The sequence below is a fragment of the Canis lupus genome, chromosome 3 (genome assembly GCF_003254725.2).
Source record: "Canis lupus dingo isolate Sandy chromosome 3, ASM325472v2, whole genome shotgun sequence".
Taxonomy (NCBI): domain Eukaryota; kingdom Metazoa; phylum Chordata; class Mammalia; order Carnivora; family Canidae; genus Canis; species Canis lupus.
In genome coordinates this window covers 73,304,159-73,322,989 of record NC_064245.1, presented here as the reverse complement: position 1 = coordinate 73,322,989, position 18,831 = coordinate 73,304,159, and the positions used below count along the sequence as shown (strand labels likewise).

Genomic DNA, 18,831 nt, shown 5'->3' with positions numbered 1-18,831 from the left:
CCTTCATTAGAGTTCCCTAAAATAACTTACTTATTTTAGTAATTATAGAAGACTGTAAGTCCACTTTGATCCAAAGATTTATAGTGAATTTAATCTCAATTTCAGTTATAAAACCTAAATTCTTACACTCTTTCCCTTTGTTCCACTACTGAATGAATCAGTGCTCCTGTTCACATGCATACCTGTCCGTGGTGAATTTTTACTTTGTATAGACAAAACTATTAAAGATAGCACTTGAAGATTTTTATGTCTGCAGCTTACATGAAAATACGTGCTTGTTTGCACCAATATAACTTGTTTTTTATTAATCCTTGATTCTGTCAAATATTTCAGGTTTGGGCACGTTGTCCTGGACAGATGATGGCCAGTTGCTGGCATTGTCTACCCAAAGGGGCTCTCTGCATGTTTTCCTGACCAAGCTTCCCATACTCGGGGATGCCTGCAGCACAAGGATCGCGTACCTCACCTCCCTCCTTGAAGTCACCGTAGCCAACCCTGTTGAAGGAGTATGATCATGGTGTTATTTTGATTTGATTTATTAGGAAAATCAAAAAAGTTGTAGCAGTTGATTTGCTACTGTGCTTTTTCTGTATTATAGGAGCTGCCAATCACAGTTTCTGTTGACGTGGAACCCAATTTTGTAGCAGTAGGGCTTTATCATCTGGCCGTGGGAATGAATAATCGGGCTTGGTTTTATGTCCTCGGAGAGAATGGCAAGTCTCAATCCAGCTGTCGTTTTCTTACTTTCTTACTTAGCATTTAAATTCTGTTACTGTTTGGGAAGCACCATGTCTTTCACTCTTTTCCTTCAGCTGTCTCTTTCTTAAGAAGCTTAAACAGTTTTGTGAATCCTCTAAAAATTTTGCATAATTTTTGGAAAGATCTTATTCTTTACCTTTGTAGTGAATACAGCATGGTATAGTGGGCAGAGTATGACCTTAGGAATTAGGCCCTGAGTTTAAATTCCCCAGCTGCCTCTTGTAGCTAGCTGGGTGACTAGATAAATTCTTTACTTCTCTGAGCCTTGGTTTAGAAGACTTCGTCCAGAATATGAGGATTCTTCTACACGTAAGGGGTCATGAGGAAAACTAAATGAAATAAAATGATGTGATCCACTTTTGCACAATGTCCTTCTTAGGCACTCCTTGGTCAGGTAATTGAGTTCCTCCCTATTCCTTTTATTCTTGAGGTAATGACCACTAGCATCTGAAGGGATGCTAGTGGTCATTTTTTTTTTTCTTCTCCCCACTGGAGGTCAGATATCCCTTAGGAGTAGAACAAGCTGGAGATTTAGCCTCAGATAGAGTACACCATTAAGCTTATTGTCACTAAAGTGGAAACTTTTGGTTGTTTCACGTGTAATTTTATTTTCTACTACTTTGTTTCATGTGATTCATTATGGAATTCCTGAAGGCAAATTTATGTAACAACTAAGATTTTCTTTACAGTGGCTAAAATAAAAATTTTAGATTTAGAATATCCTTAAAAATGCACTCATTTAAAAAATGCACTCATTTAAAAATTATTTGCAAATCTTTGTAATTATATTTTTACATGTATGTTTTTTTATTGCTACAGCTGTTAAAAAATTGAAAGATGTGGAGTATCTGGGGACAGTTGCCAGTGTTTGCCTTCATTCTGACTATGCTGCTGCACTTTTTGAAGGCAAAGTCCAGTTGCATTTGGTAAGTAATTTTGATGTCCTGGAGCCCTCAGGACTCTTGATGGATGACCCGGTTTAGTGATAATGAACAGCTTAATGTCATATTACCAAGAACATTGGTCAGGAAGCAACCACATACAGACTAGCTAGAAAATCAAGTGTGTTGACGGAATGAGCACTGGGTGTTATGCTATATGTTGGCAAATCGAACTCCAATAAAAAATATACAAAAAAGGACTAACAAAACTCTTTGCCCTTCTGGATGAGATGTTCAGTTAATTTTCTTATTCTTTTCCAAGAAAGCCAACAAAGTTTCAACTATGCTACTCACAATATTGCCATGGTAAAAATGACCCAGTTGGAAAATGCATCTAGTAGAAAATTAAAAACTGATTGGAAAGTTCTATGCCTGAGCTTCCTGAAATGAATTGACTTATATATTTGGGCATATCACTTACGGGGAATCCTTGAAACTATGCTGGTTAAATTGTTCAAAAGATAGTGGCTCCTGAGACAAACCATTGAGACTCTTAATCATAGGAAATAAAATGAAGGTTGTTGGATGGGAGGCGGGGAGAGGGACGGGGGGTGGGGTAACTGGGTGATGAACTAAGGAGGGCACGTGATGTAGTGAGCACTGGGTATTATATAAAACTGATGAATCACTAATCTCCACCTCTGAAACTAATAATATGGTAATTAATTGAATTTAAACTTTAAAAAAAGGATCTAGCGTTAAAAAAAAAATAGAGACTTTAAAAAAGAAGATATTGGCTTCTAACCAAGGGCATCTCCTACATCTATTTCTTGGCTCTTTGCTTCTGGGAAGCCAGAGAATAGCTACTAGACCACTGTAGAGCCTCCCACAAAGATTATTCCCACCGAAGAGGGATGTTTAATGCTGCCCGACTGGCAAGCTGTGATCCCTGTCTGATGTCTTTCTCATTAGACTGGTAGCCTGAGGAGTCTGAATGTTTAATTGAACTTCAGGAGAAGACCTTCCCCTATCTCCCAAGATGTTGTGGACCCACTTTACTCAAATCTATAAGCTACTCTGATTCTTTATGTTTTAGATAGAAAGTGAGATCTTGGATGCTCAAGAAGAACGTGAGACTCGGCTTTTCCCAGCAGTGGATGATAAGTGCCGTATTTTATGCCATGCCTTAACTGGTGATTTCCTCATCTACGGTACAGATGTAGGTATTGGCTTCTTTGATATAGAACATGGGGGAATTTCTAATTTTTACTTTGTAATATATATATGTGTGTATTGTATACATTATGTTAAATTGCTATGTACAGTACGTACACACTTATGTACAGCCCAGCATATAGATCACATGATTTGCTAGTATCAAGTGCTTTTGATTATAAGCAATTCTGATGGCAGAGTAAAAAGAGCAGACTTTGGAGTTTGGAAAATCTGGGCTCAAATGCCAGTTTTATTACTTGCTAGGTGCTACTTAACCCCTTCCAAGCCTCATTTTCCTTATCTAGATGCTAATTTAATTTGATGATGAACATAAGATAGCTTATTCAGCTTTAGATCTCCAGGGCCTACATTTAGTAGGCATTTAATAAATAGTAAAATTAATTGAATATTGAGAATCCTACTTTGATCTTTTGGGGATGTTTTGAAAAAGAGAGAGTTGGAGGTTGGGCAGAGGGAGAGGGAGAAAGAGAATCTTAAGGAGGCCCCAGGCTCAGTGTGGAGCCCAATGCTTGGCTCAGTCTCACGACCCTGAGATCATGATGCAAGCAAAAATCAGGAGTTGGACACTTAACTGACTGACCCACCCAGATGCCCCTCCCTGGCTTTTGGTCCTTTGAGTTACCAGTACCCTATACCTCTACATAGTAAGCTAGCTAGATGAACATTCTAGTAGTAGCATCTTACATTTGTAAATGTTTTCAGAGCATATCATGCCTATTATCTTGTTCAGTCTCTAAAAGAATTTAGTATAGGTGGTAGGAAGGGCACTATTTTCCGCACTAGAAAAACAATTATTCACAGTTTCAAATGCTTCATTTTCTCACATTAAACTGTTTTTTTTAAAGCATGTTTTAAAACATGTTTATTGCCATAAGAGAGACTTTAAATTTAAGTTCGACATAAAATAATAATCTTTTTACTAATATATACCAATAGGGTAGGTTTCATGTGTCAGATTAAGTGGTAAGGGATATGGTAAATAATAGTAAATATAATACATTTGTATGATAACGTAACAGTTTGTAAAGCCTTAATCTCACTTATTTTATCTCATTAGTTTTATAAAACAAGCAGAGAAGTTTTAGAGACTGAAGAAAAGTGAAGATTAAGCAGTTAGTAAGTTTGTAACAAATGTGACACTTGAACCACGATTCCACATGGCATTTTGAAATAAGAACTCAAAGTGTGGGATGACTGGGTGGCTCAGTGGTTGAGCCTCTACCTTTGGCTCAGGTCATGATCCTGGGGTCCTGGGATCGAGACCCACATCAGGCTCCCTAGGAGGAGCCTGGTTCTGTCTCTGCCTACGTCTCTGCCTCTCTCCCTGTGTCTCTCATGAATAAGTAAATTTTTAAAAAAAGAACTCAAGGGCAGCCTCGGTGGCTTAGCAGTTTAGCGCTGCCTTCAGCCCGGGGCATGATCCTGGAGACCCGGGATCGAGTCCCACATCGGGCTCCCTGCATGAAGCCTGCTTCTCCCTCTGCCTATGTCTCTCTCTCTCTCTCTCTCTCTCTAAAAAAAAAACAAAAACTCGAAGTGTGATAGTCTGTCAGTAAGTCAGCATTTATCTCAGTCTCTTTCTTGAGTAATTCTGAAAATATGTCTTTAAAGTTTTATCAAGTTATTAATATACAACAAACTGCACTATTTAAAGTCTACAATTATATAACAATTTTGATGTGCATATACCTGTGAAACACCATCAACTTAATCAAAATAGTGAATGTATTCATCATTGCCAAAAGTTTTCTCATGCCCCTTTATGATTCCTCCTTCCTGTCCCGCCCCCTCTGAGGTCACTATAAATGAGTTTCTGTTATCTAGTTTTATATAAATGGAATCAGAGTATGTACTTCTTTCTATTTGCCTTCTTTTATCCAGGATCATTATTTTGAGGCTTATTTCTCTTGTGTGTATCAATTATTGATTACTTTTTCTTTTTTGCATTTTATAGAATACACTTAAAATTGACTTAACCATGAACCCAAGGATGGACACTGGGGGCTATTTTCAGTTTGGGGTTGTTTCCATCCTGGATTGTTTCCAGTATGGGGTATTTACAAATAAAGCTGCTATAAACATTCATGTTCAAGTCTTTGCATGGGCGTGTTTTCTTTTCTTTTGGATAAATACTAAGAAGTAGAATGACTACATCATATGGCATGTGTATGTTTAAGTTTTTAAGAAACTGACAGACTATTCTCTAAATTGCTTGTACCATTTTACATTCCCATCAACTGTGTGGATGTTCCAATTCCTCTACATCCTCACGAACATTTGATATGGTCAGTCTTTTTAATTTCAGCCACTCTTAAGTGTGTACTGAAATCTTAACTGTGATTTTAATTTGCTTATCCCTAATGGACTCATGTGAAGCATCTTTTCTTTCTTTTCTTCCTTCCCTACCCCCACCAGCATCTTTTCACATGCTTGTTTGTTCTCTGTATATCTTTGGTGAAGTGTCTGTTCAAATTTCTTTGGCCATTTCTTAATTGGATTGTTTTCTTATTATTGATTTCTGAGAATTCTTTATATATTCTAGATTCAAGTCCTTTATCAGATACATGCTTTGCAAGTATATTTTTCCCAGTGTATCAGTGGTCTTTTCATTCTCTTAACAGTGTCTTTAAAGAGAAGACATTTTTAAAATTTTTGATGAAGTCAATTTACTAATTTGTTTTTTACAGATCATGCTTCTGGTATCATATCTAAGTAATCTAACCCAAGGTCACAAAGTTTTTCTCCTTTATTTTCATCTGTAAGCTTTATAGCTTTATGTGTTTTTTTTTTAATTTTTATTTATTTATTTATGATAGTCACAGAGAGAGAGAGAGAGGCAGAGACACAGGCAGAGGGAGAAGCAGGCTCCATGCACCGGGAGCCCGATGTGGGATTCGATCCCGGGTCTCCAGGATTGCACCCTGGGCCAAAGGCAGGCGCCAAACCGCTGCGCCACCCAGGGATCCCCTATAGCTTTATGTTTTATATTTAGGTCTATGATCCATTTTGAGTTAATTTTTATTTATGCTGTGAGTTATAGATCAAAGTTCATTTTTTTGTTTATAGATATTCCAATTGTTTTAGCACCATTTGTTGAAAAGACTGTCCTTCCTCCACTCAGTCCTCTTTGTACTTTTGTCAAAAATCAATTGTCCATAAATGTGTGGATATTTTTCTGGAATTGCTCATTCCATTGATATGTGTGTTTGTGTTTATAACAGTATCACCCTGTTTTAAGTACTTGTATCTTTATAATAAGTCTTGAAATCAGGTAGCATTAGCCCTCCAATTTTGAGCTCCTTTCTCAAAGTTGTTTTGGCTATTCTCAGTACTTTGCATTCCCATTTGAACTTGTGATAAGCTTGTCAATTTTTACAAAAAGCCTGTTGGGAATTTTAATAGGATCATGTTGAACTTATAGATCAGTTGCCATCTTGACAAAATCTACTCACCAATGAACAAGGTATATATCTCCATTAATTTAGGTTTTATCTCCATTAATTTAGGTTTTAATTTCTCTTAGTGTTTTCGAATTTTTGGTATACCAGTCCCCCTTTTTGTCAGAGAAATAAAGATATATGTCCACACAAGAATTTGTATACCAGTATTCATAGCAAAATTACTTACAATAATCAAAAGCTGGAAACAACCCAAATGTCCATCAACTGATAAGTAAACAATATATAGCATATCTGTATAATAGACTATTGTTTGGCAGCAAAAAGGAATAAAATACTGATATATACTGCAACATAGACGAACCTTGAAAACATCATGTTAAGTAAAAGAAGACAATCAGAAAAGGCCACATACTGTATGATACCATGTATATGAAATGTCCAGAATTGGCAAATCTATGGAGATAAAAAGTAGATTAGTGGTTGCCTAAGACTGCAGGGTGGCAGGGGAGTAGAGGGGGGTTGGGGAGATTAAGGAAAGACTACTAAATGGGGTTTCTTTTGGAAGTGATAAAATATTTTTAAATGAATTGTGATCAAGTATGCAACTCTGTGAATATACAAAAAAACCATGGAGTTGTACATTTTATGTGGGTGAATTACATGGTATGTGAGTTATACTTCAATATGCTTTTTTGTTTTTATTAAAATGCAGACATCTTTTTAAAAAGGGAAAATAATCTCTGGGGATATCTGGGTGGGTCTATTCTGGGCTTCTTTATTCTGTTCCAGTGATCTATGTGTCTGTCCCTTCATCCATACTACACAGTTTTGATTACTGTAGCAGAACAAAAAAAAAAAAAAAGAAGTCTTGAAACAGAATAGACTAATTTTCCCACCTTATTCTTTTTTTATTCAAAATTGCTTTATTCTAGTTCCTTTGCCATTTCATATAAATTTTAGAATAATCTTGTTTCTATCTACAAAAACATTTTAAGATTTGAATTGGAATTATATTAACCTGTATATCAGAGAGAATTAATTAACATGTTTATTGTGGTGATTCTTCCAATCCATGAATACAGTATACCTCTCCATTTATTTAGATCTTCTTTGATTTTTCCATCAGTGTTATATAGTTTTTAGCATACAAATGCTATGCAAGGTTTGCTAATATTTATACCTAAATATTTCATTTTTTAAATGATTATAAATGGTAATATATTTCTAAATTTTGGTATCTATAGTTCATTGCTAATATATAGAAATACAATTGATTGCATCAGATGGTTTTGTTTAATTTTCTAATTTGTCTTAACAGCAAAAATGTTTAAAAATAGCATGATTTGGAAAGCTATTCTTAAACAGTAAGGATATTTCCTATAAGATGAAAATCTGAAAATCAGTTATGCTTTAATATCACTAGGAATGTTAGAACTAATTGACTGTTGAATCAGATGTACATTCTCACTCATTTTCTTGGGTCTATACCTCTACATGTAATAAATATTATTTTAGACTTCATGAAAAATACAGTATATTATCTCTTAAAATTGGAAGTATGTTTAAATGCTTACAGTATTTTCTCGACAACCTTATATGTGTACTACTGGGGTTTTTTTTTAGACTGGTGTTATTCAGTATTTCTACATTGAAGACTGGCAATTTGTTAATGATTATCGACATCCTGTCAGCGTGAAAAAGATTTTTCCTGACCCAAATGGAACCAGATTAGTTTTCATTGATGAAAAAAGTGATGGATTTGTCTACTGTCCAGTAAGTCTGGGAGATTTTTTTTAAGCATTCATTTTTTTAAAAATGTGATATGCAAAAGTATTTTAATATATATTATATATAAAATAATTTTTTCTTAAACAGTTCAAGGATTGTAATACTTTATAGTGTTTGTGATCCATTTTCACAACTATTTACATCAAGAAAACTTTCTCCATTATTCTATAGTTTTTCATAGTGTCAGTCCCAGAAGGATTTTTTAAATGGAAAAATAGTTATATTCTGTACTGCCTTAACCTTATTTACTGCACAATATTACAGTACATCTTGATGTGTATGACTTTTCTCTCCAGGTGTGCAATAAGCTTGAGAAAGCAAGGACTCCTCTCTGCCCACTTCACTTGATTTTCCTTTTGCCTTAATGATCCTAAACACAAAGAAAAGATATTTTTGTATAAGATAATAAAAAACAGATGGGCCCTTTTTAGAATCAGTTACTGTTATTTTTATAGATCCTTAACTTTTTCAAAAATAGGTTAGAAGGAGATAGTTTTTTACATCATTTGCTGTACTTGAATTTTTCATTTACTTTTGATACCCAGTTAATGATTTAGCATGTTCTTGGTCACAGTTCACAGAGACTACAGTTGCTCTGAGATGCATCCTAATAATTGTTCCCCTCACCTTAGTAGCCACTTGATGAAGACCACTTTCCCCTCACTGGCCACTTCACAAGATACTGAGCCAGCCTCCCTGCCTGCCTGCCTGCCTTCCTTCTCTCTCTCTTCCTTTCCTTCCTTCCTGTTTGTCCTTCTTCTTCTTCTTCCTTTATTTTTTTCTTTTTTTTCTCTTCTTTTTATCTTTGATAAATATAACCGGTTTCTACAGGAGCACCTGGATTATCTAGGCAAAATTCCCAATATGCCAGTTCTTGTTCACCCCATTCCTCTCCCAGTCATAAAACAAATGAGGGAAAATGACCTCAAGAGAAGGATAACCCTGAGTTCTTTCTTCTTGACCCAGAAATTCCTCTTGTACAGATCCCCTTTCTGTAACAGGGCTGTTATTCCAGCTGCCTGGCTTCCCTGCATGGGTTCACCACAGAGGGAAGCTGCTGCTGAGGGTCCTGTGAAAGCAGGTGGGGAAATCGGGGATCTGACAGGAGTCCAAGTTAGAACTGGGGTCTGGCTGCTAGGGGAAGGGTGAAAAGCTAGAGCAGTCTAAATGAATTGACACATTTTTCTTTCTCCTTTTACAGTTCTCCTTTCCTAGATAATTTCTGTTAAAGAGGCTACATGACCTTCCTCATGTAGTTGCCATGAGGTTTCAGTGAGTTGGTTTTTCTAAAGATTTTATATTTTTAAAGATTTTATTTATTCATGAGAGAGAGAGCGCGCGCAAGTGAGCAGAGACACAGGCAGAGGGAGAAGCAGGCTCCATGCAGGGAGCCTGACGTGGGACTCGATCCCAGGACTCCAGGTTCACGTCCTGGGCCGAACGCAGGCGCTAAACCGTTGAGCCACCCAGGGATCCCCTGAGTTGGTTTTTCTAAACACATGATCAGGCATCTGGTAGCTATTTAACAGGTGTTAGTGAAAGCCCTGCCTCTGTTTTGCTTTACTACCCTTAAACCCCTTAAGTTCCAGAACTATCTCACTGTTTCCTCCCATTCCCACTCCCATCTCCAACTCTAACCTGCAGCTTAGTTACATGTTAAGGAAAAAAAGAGTCTGGGTAAAACAACATCCACACAAAAGACTGACTCTCCCTAACCCAGCCCGTGGGCGGTGTTAGCTTTTATACAAATGAAGATCTCCCTGCTGGGTTAGACTCTTAGGCAGTTGTGGGCAAGATGTCCGAGGGGAGTACAGGAGTGAATTCCTCTTTTAAATGACACCAGACAGTCTCTACAGGGAAGGCGAGCTGGGCAGGGCAGGGAACGGCAGGCTTGTGCGGAGCCTTTCCCACTGCCGAGGGCCCCTGGACTCCAGCCTGGAGGGCTGTGCATTTGATCTGATTTGATCACTCACCCTGTCAAAGTCTGTTACTACTGCAGCTTACTTTACTACTCCATTTCAACAAATTTGAGAGAAACATTGCTCCTGTGGCATACATATGTGAAAATGTATATCTATTCCGATGGCTGCTGTTCCTCTGTCAAGTTTTACATGTCCTTGCAACTTCCCTTCATATGTATATTTATTCAATCAGCTGTCCCACACTGTGACTGATGGGCTATCGTAGAATTGGGAGAGATGACTTTTTCCCTACAAACACCCTAATAAAACAGCCTTGTACTGCATCACACACCAGAAGTCCATTAAGGATGATTTGCTGTGTATTACAGGAAGTTCATAATATGTAGAGTGTAGTAGTTAAGTGCGTGGACTTTGAAGACAGGCGAACAGACCTGGATTTAAGATTAGTAATAATTACAACTAATATTTTTGTGCTGAGTACTCCTTAACTGTATAAATTCTCTCTTAATCCTTAAAGCAGCCCCAGAGATAAATACTCATATTTTTTTAAAGTAAACTTTATGCCCAGTCTAGGACTCAAGCTCATAATCCCAAGATCAAGAGTCACAATGTTCTACTGACCGAGCCACCGGGCACCCCAACAAATAATCATATTATTGGCCATTTTACAGGTGAAGAAACTAAGGTTAGAAAAGGTAAGTACCTTGTCCAAGGTCACACAGTCAGAAAACAGTATCCGTGGTATGAGCCCTGGGTGGCTTCCTCCAGAGCTCTCACCTTGATTGGGTTCCCAGTTTCACCATTTATAAAATGGGTGCAGCTCTATCTACTCTGTAGGTTGCTATGTGAAAACTAAACAAGATGATGTGCGTAAAGCTTTTACTACAGTGCCTGCCATGTAATAAGCACTCACAAATGGTTGCCTTTTTAAAAAGACTTTTGGGGCAGCCCGGTGGCTCAGCAGTTTAGCGCCACCTTCAGCCCAGGGCGTGATTCTGGAGTTCCGTGATCGAGTCCCGCGTCGGGCTCCCTGCATGGAGCCTGCTTCCCCTTGCCTGTGTCTCTGCCTCTTTTTCTCTCTGTCTCTCATGAATGAATAAATAAAATATTTTTTAAAAATAACTTAATAAAAAATAAATAAATAAATAAATAAAAAATAACTTAATAAAAAAAAAAAAAGACTTTTGCCACCAGTCGAGTGACATTGGTTGTCTCATCTGCACAAAGCAAGGGTCACTATAACACAGTGGTCAGAAGCAGACTGTAGAGCCAAACTGCCTTCTGGTTCAAGTCCTCACCCCCCTAGCTATCTATCTTTGGGCTAATTTCTTTGTGGCTGAATCTCTTCATCTGCAAAATGGGAGTAAGAATGCCAGTCTTGTATAGTATGAGTTAGAATTAAATGAGGTTGCGTTTATATGAGAAATTAGCATGATACCTGAAAAGTAGCACTGTCTAATAGAAATATAATTAGAACTACATATAATTTTAAATTTTCTACTAGCCATATTTTTTTAAAAGAAGGTAAAAAGAAACAGGTGAAATTAATGTATTTAACCCAACATTGCTACTTCAGTATGTCATCTATGTAAAAAATATGCTGAGATGCTTTACCCTTTTTTTTATATTAGCTCCATGAGACCTAGTGGGTAGTTTAAACTTTCATCTCAGTCAGACTAGACACATCTCAGTGTTCAAATAGCCACATATAGATGTGAAACAGTGGCTACTGTGTTGGACAGCACAGCTCTATAGTATTATTCACAAGTCTTCCATTTCATTCTTATTTTGAGAACAAGATGAGGTAGGGTGGAGGTAGATTTCTTAGCTTCACATTTTTTTTTAAAGATTTATTTATTTATTTATGATAGACATAGAGAGAGAGAGAGGCAGAGACACAGGAGGAGGGAGAAGCAGGCTCCATGCCGGGAGCCCGATGTGGAACTCGATCCCCGGACTCCAGGATCGCGCCCTGGGCCAAAGGCAGCCACTAAACCGCTGAGCCACCCAGGGATCCCCCTCAGCTTCACATTCAGGGAATATATAAGCCTGTCTGCCAAGGTCCCTGGAATATGTGGATTGATTTTTTTTAATAGTTTATATCACTAACAGCACATTTTATGTTTATTGGAATGCATTATAGAGAGGTTTTTGAAAGAAAACAGACCCAGTGGAATTTGATTTTCAAATACGTAGGAATTAATCTGCTTCTTCTCTAGCTAGAGCATTTCTCTACCAGGTATTGGAAATTTTCTGAACACAGTGTGTTCATAGTTTAAATATCTCTTGTCTTCAGCAGATTCAACTTTTTTTCCCCCTAAGCTGAAGCTTTGTGTCCATACTTGTAGTTTTTCCTGAAAATTCACCAAGTTTTAGAGAAAAACCTTAATTTGCCGTATAAACCACAGGGTTTCTTTCAAGCCAGATCTAGTACAAGAATAGAAAAAGGTAATGTGCTTGCAGTGTTGTTGGGTTGCTGGGAAAGCTACGCCAGCCAAGGCAGCGGAACAGGCTCCTACCAAGGCAAGTGATGACATTTAAGTACAGTCTTGAGGCAAATCTGTAAATCCTGTTTTGTAGGTTAATGATGCTACCTATGAGATTCCAGACTTTTCACCAACCATCAAAGGTGTTCTTTGGGAAAACTGGCCAATGGATAAAGGCGTATTTATTGCATACGATGATGATAAGGTATACACTTACGTCTTTCACAAGGACACGATACAAGGTATTTAATCACTTTTTGTGCATTTGTTGACAAACAGATTTCCGTGACAGTGAAATTAAAACCTTCCTTTTGATTTATATGCCGGTATCCGCTTTCAGCATTAAAATGTCTTTTAAAATCTAAGGATCCAAGGTCATTTTGGCTGGAGGCACCAAAGTCCCCTTCTCTCATAAACCTTTGCTGTTATATAATGGAGAGCTGACCTGCCAGACGCAGAGTGGAAAAATCAACAACATGTACCTGAGCACGCACAGGTTCCTCGACAGTTTAAAAGATGTGGGGCCTAATGAGCTGAGGCAAATGCTGACACAGACTTTAATGCTCAAGAGGTAGGACTCAAAACACTTCTCTGGAGCGTCTCATTTGCTTTTGTGATTTTAAAGGTCAAATCCTATTAAAATAGATGGAGATGATAGTATTTATCTTGTTTACAGTATTATTGTGAGGCCCAGGTGAGAATGTATGTAAGTCCTAAAGGAAATACTGTTGTACTAAGCCCAAATAGCATACTTACTGTGAAATTCTAATAAACCTATTGTTTCAACAGTATCCTAATGTCAACATAAGAATTTTGGTTTTGCCTTGCTTGGGATTTCCTTTTTCTGCTTTTTTGTCTTACCTATTCTAGCCACCTTGAGTCTTCTTTGTGGTTTTGACCATGTCTTAAATGTTGCTGTTCCTCAGGGTCCCATGAGCCCCCTCTTCTCTTCTCTAATGATTCTTTCTGAATGAATCTCCTCTACTTACATGGCTTCAATAGCATTCATAAGAGGCTGACTCCAAAACGTCCATCTTTCACTTAAACGTATATTTACCACTGCCTGCCAATTGTGTGTTCGGAAGCCCATGAACCCCTCAGATTTGCTCTATTTAAAACAATTCATCTGGGAAACCCTGAATGGCTCAGCGGTTTGGCGCCGCCTTCAGCCTGGGGCGTGATCCTGGAGACCTGGGATTGAGTCCCACGTCCGGCTCCCTGCGTGGAGCCTGCTTTTCCCTCTGCTTGTGTCTCTGCCTCTCTTTCTCTCTGTGTCTCTCTTGTGAATAAATAAATAAAATCTTAATATAAAATAAAATAAAATAAAATAAAATAAAATAAAATAAAATAAAATAAAATAAAACAATTAATCTTCCCCAGCCCCCTTGCTTCCCCTAGTCCTAATCCCATGTGTACATGTCCCAACACACACACACACCTATACCTACACACACCCACACACCAGACTCTTTTCTCCATTCCACCACCCCCACCCCATACTCCCCCATTAACTCAGGCCCCCACTCAGAGTAATGTATAATGGAACCACTCCCTGACTGCTCTCTCTACTGATAGTCTCATGACAATCTCATTTATTCACTACACTTGAAAATATCAGTCTGATCCTCTTACCCCCCTGCTGGAGATCTTTCCCATTGCCTTGAGGAAGAAATCCCACCTCCTCAGGGACCTCAGCAGGACATATTAGATCCTTGTTTTATTACTAGTCTCAACTGTGCCTCTACTCCCTCTCTGTTCTGCTGGCTGCTTGAATTCGATATTTTTCATGATTCTTTGCCTTGGCACATACAGCTTTCCCTTCCTGGAATGTCCTTCCTCTGTGTCTGTAGGCAGTAACTTCTATTTTTCACATTCAGCTGAGGCCTCTCCTGCTCCAGGATGCCTTCCCCAGAGCCCCCTAACCTCTGGTGGCCTGGGTTGCGGGCCCTCCTGGTGAATGGCCTCCAGGCAGTAAACACAGTGATTTAGAGCACTTTGCACCCTCCTGCTATGTGATGGGCTGGTCTTGGGAGGCCTCTGAGCTTCACTCTTCCTCATCTATAAAGGAGAAATTATAATATTCCTTAGTGGTTAGGGTTGTTAGGGTAACACAGTGAGAGAATCTATGCAAAGTGTTTGGCACAGATTCACATATTAGAAGCACTCAGTTAACCTCTGTCACACTGTGTCAGGGTCATCTGTTGACTTATCTGTCTCTTCCACCTTCCCCAGTCATGACCACCTAAAGGACAGTGAATGTGTGTTTGATCTTTGTATCTTGGTTCCAAACACAGTTTCTGGCACAAAAAAGGTGCTCAATAAATGCACATTGGGTGGGAAAATGCAATAAGTGAATAGATGTAATACATTCTTTGATGTAGCAGTCCCACAAAAAGTTCAATTGGCATTTGTGGCTGTGCTTTAAAACCAGAGATCAGCAAGCTTTTTCTGTTATGGACCAAATGGTGAGCATTTCAGGCTTTAAAAGCCATGAAATATTTGTCACATCTACTCAAGCCGTTGTAACACAAGAGCAGCCAAGACAGTCCATTAAAAATTTAGGCCAAGTGGCTATGTTCCACCCAGACTTCGGTCATGGAAGCAGACAGCTGACTGGATTTGGAGTGTAGGCCATAGTTGCTGGCCCCTGTTTTAAACTTCCCAATATGTAGGAACAGAGAGAGTACTGCATTAGATTTATGTGAGAACAGAAATATTTTCATCTATGTGTGAAGTAAACCCAAAAACAAATAAAAAGAGTTAGTTGTTAATGATGGAGGTCATTACACAGAGTAGATTCAGATTAGTAAAAAATTCAAGAGGGGATCCCTGGGTGGCTCAGTGGTTTAGCACCTGCCTTCGGCTCAGGGAGTGATCCTGGAGTCCTGGGATCAAGTTCCATATCAGGATCCCTGCATGGAACCTGCTTTTCCCTCTGCTTGTGTCTCTGCCTCTCTCTCTCTGTGTGTCTCTCATGAATAAATAAATAAAATCTTTAAAAAATTTTTTCAAAAAAAATTAAAAAAAAACATGTATCTGTACAATAAAGAAAGAAAAGTTTATGCAATTTTCTATAATTTGGAAATGATGATTAAGGATGAAGAACTGTTTTGCAGAATTTAAGACCTGACATTAAATTATATATAACCTGAAAATTACCAACTAGGGGTCAAGTAGAGCTCCCCAATTAAACCAACATATTCAAATGCTAGGTTTTCAGATGCTTGGGAAATGTGCAAAATTCTGAACGATCACACTGCCTGGAATGAGCTGGCCAGAGCTTGTCTCCATCACATGGAAGTGGAGTTTGCAATTCGCGTCTATCGGACAATTGGAAATGTGGGCATAGTGATGTCCTTGGAACAGATAAAGGTAAACAGCATCTCATGAGACTTACTGTATTAGGATCTAAATGGTATTTATTCAATTATTTTAAGTTTCTGCAGTGAGTCTTCCCTAACTCATCAGCAAATTGACCAATGAAACCTTACTACTTCCTACTAAGCAGAAGCTTTAAAAAAAAATTAAAAAAATAAATAAAAAAAAAAAAGAAATGAAACCCTGTATTCCTTCTCATTAAAATTGCTTTTATTTGTAGGGAATAGAAGACTACAATCTTTTGGCAGGACATCTTGCCATGTTTACTAATGACTTCAACCTGGCTCAGGACCTGTACCTTGCGTCCAGCTGTCCTGTTGCTGCCCTGGAGGTATGGCAGTGGATAAGGATGGGAAGAACATGCAACGGGGGGATCCCCCTTAAAAATTTAAAATTAAATTTAAAATTTGGGACGCCTGGGTGGCTCAGTGGTTAAGTGCCCGCCTTTGGCCCAGGGCGTGATCCTGGAGTCCCAGGATCGAGTCCCACATCAGGCTCCCTGCATGGAGCCTGCTTCTCCCTCTGCCTGGGTCTCTGCCTCTCTCTGTATCTCTCATGAATAAGTAAATAAAATCTTAAAAAAGAATGAAAAAAAATAAAATTTAAAATTTCTCAGCACCAGAAACCACATGCCTTCCCACTCCTGGAATTTAGACATTTCAGAAAGCTTTAAGAACCCTGGAGTATTCATTAACTTCAAAAGTACTTTCATTTTGTGTTCTGTGGAACCATAAAAGGCATGTTATTGTAACATTACCAAATAATTTAAAGTCTTACTCTGTCCAAAGAGAACAGATTATGTAACTTACAAAAACACGCACACACGGAAACAGCTACCATTTATTGAGAGCCTACATGGTGCCAGGCACGTTTCTAAGCACTTAATGTATTTTAACTAATTTAACCCTTACAATAATCCCAGGAGATAGTTATTTTCTCCATTTCTGAAATGGGGAAAATGAGATACACGTATCTTTTACTTGGCAATGAGATTCTCTTGTGTGTTAAGAGGTGAAATAAGGACCTTATTTTCCCAGAGGTGAGCATTACAGGGGAAGGACTAGAACAGAGGGAAGGACCTAGCTCAATTGTAGGGTGAAGTGGCTATATAGAATAGCAATTAAGAACATGAACTTTAGGGTTAGACATGTCTGGGTTCAGATCCCAGCTCTGTCACCCTGGGCAACTTATTTAACCTTTCTATGTCCTACGTCCTCTTTCTCTAAAGTGGGGTAACAATATCTGGCCCACAGGTTGTTGTAAAAATTTAAAAATGAGGCTAGACCTGATCAGTAGTAAAGACACAAAATGGTTGCTCTTTGTCATTAATGTTATCTTACCTCAAATCAGCATTTCCACAACTACCTAGAGGAGGTGTTTTGAAAACATACTTGGTATTAGTTTTACAACTTCATTTTCTCACATTGGTCTACAGCGAATTTTCATTTTTAAATTTTAAGTAAACTGAATTGTGTTTTAACAAAAAAAAATTAAATAATTTTACATTATTTGTAATAATTAGGGACACCCTGAGAAATTTTCAGAACTTAGACTACTAGTACGCATGGAAGTAGGAATATGGTTGTCATATGAGGGCAAAAATGTCCCCTTAATTCTTCTGCATTTAGCTGTGAGCACTTGTGTGCTACTGGATTTGTAAAGGATTTGAGGTGTTGATTTCCCAGTGTCATTCCTTTAACCTAACTTTGAAGGCTGAGGAGATAGCTACGTAAAGGGATTAGAGGCACAGCCCTGCTGCTCAGCTTTGCCAGATACTAGCAGTATAACTTTGTATATAAAACTAGCCTCTCTTTGCCTCAGTTTCTGGATCTCTAAAATGGGTACAAGGAAGGTTTCTTGCAAAAGGCCCAGTTGGAAAAAGTAAACAAGCTAATGCCCTTGAATAGTAGTACCTGGCAAATAATAGCACTTGAAAAATATTACTTGTTATTAATTCTTTACAAAGGGTGAATAAAGTGAAGAGTGAACTGTAAAAGATTCTCTAATGATTAGTTTATGTTCGGAATTGTGTGCCAGATGCAGATAAAAGACCATAAGAACCAGGAAGAAAGACACGTTCACATTTTATATTTATGTCTGTTATTCATGTTGTAATATAGCTTCACATTTTCTCAGAAAATAACATCAATTCCTATAGTAAAGTATTTCTCATTTTTTATTAGCTCCCCTCTAATAAAAATTAATCTTAATTGATTGGATTCATTTTAATTCAGTTTAATTTTTTCTTATGGTAGAAATTAAATAATAAAGGATAATTTTTTTTAGGTAGGATTGAGTTTTGGAAGACCACAAACCATTGTAATAGTAAGACATTTTTGCTCTCCCAGAACCAATATTACCCCCTTCAAGTATACTGAGAATGTGTGCTCTAGTAATATATTATCCTTGCCAAGATCAAGTTCCACTTTTTAAACAAAAGTTTTTCTAATCGCTTCTAGTAAAACTAGCATTGTGTGGTGACTATGCAAAGTAATTTGTTCATTTGAAATTAAGGTCTCTCTCTCCCAATAGATGAGAAGGGATCTACAGCATTGGGACAGTGCCCTGCAACTGGCCAAGCGGTTAGCCCCAGACCAGATACCGTTTATATCAAAAGAATATGCTATTCAGCTTGAATTCACGTAAGTCCTTATCTTTCTGTTTTTCAGTCAGTATTTAACTTCTGAGTATCTCCAATTCCAAATTAGAAGGCCCTCCATTGATTTAATAATTGCTTATTAGGGGTAAAAAGCAGGGACGCCTGGGGATTCAGTGGTTGAGCATCTGCATTCAGCTCAGGTCATGATCCCAGGGTCCTGGGATCGAGTCCCACATTAGGCTCCCTGCAGGGAGCCTGCTTCTCCCGCTTCCTGTGTCTCTGCCTCTCTGTGTGTGTGTCTCTCATAAATAAATAAATAAAATCTTTTGAAAGAGGAGGGTAAAAAGCTATGTATATGTACTTCCAAAAAATGTCTTTTCT

At 38.0% G+C, this 18,831-nt stretch overlaps 1 protein-coding gene across 24 annotated transcripts in view; it reads left to right on the top strand.

Annotated features, from left to right (window-relative positions):
- Positions 1–18,831, top strand: part of WDR19 (WD repeat domain 19) — a 176,404-nt gene that overhangs the window by 30,715 nt on the left and 126,858 nt on the right. For all 24 annotated transcript variants that reach the window (XR_007409958.1, XR_007409963.1, XR_007409962.1 and 21 more), the window contains exons 11-20: positions 334–506; positions 599–713; positions 1,579–1,685; positions 2,737–2,859; positions 7,901–8,050; positions 12,568–12,715; positions 12,840–13,044; positions 15,686–15,845; positions 16,072–16,182; positions 18,384–18,493. Coding sequence is in view for 10 of the 24 variants with exons in the window: in XM_025437616.3 (XP_025293401.3) it covers positions 334–506; positions 599–713; positions 1,579–1,685; positions 2,737–2,859; positions 7,901–8,050; positions 12,568–12,715; positions 12,840–13,044; positions 15,686–15,845; positions 16,072–16,182; positions 18,384–18,493 (1,402 nt within the window). In the remaining 14 variants the exon portion in view is untranslated. The remainder of the gene's footprint in view (positions 1–333; positions 507–598; positions 714–1,578; positions 1,686–2,736; positions 2,860–7,900; positions 8,051–12,567; positions 12,716–12,839; positions 13,045–15,685; positions 15,846–16,071; positions 16,183–18,383; positions 18,494–18,831) is intronic.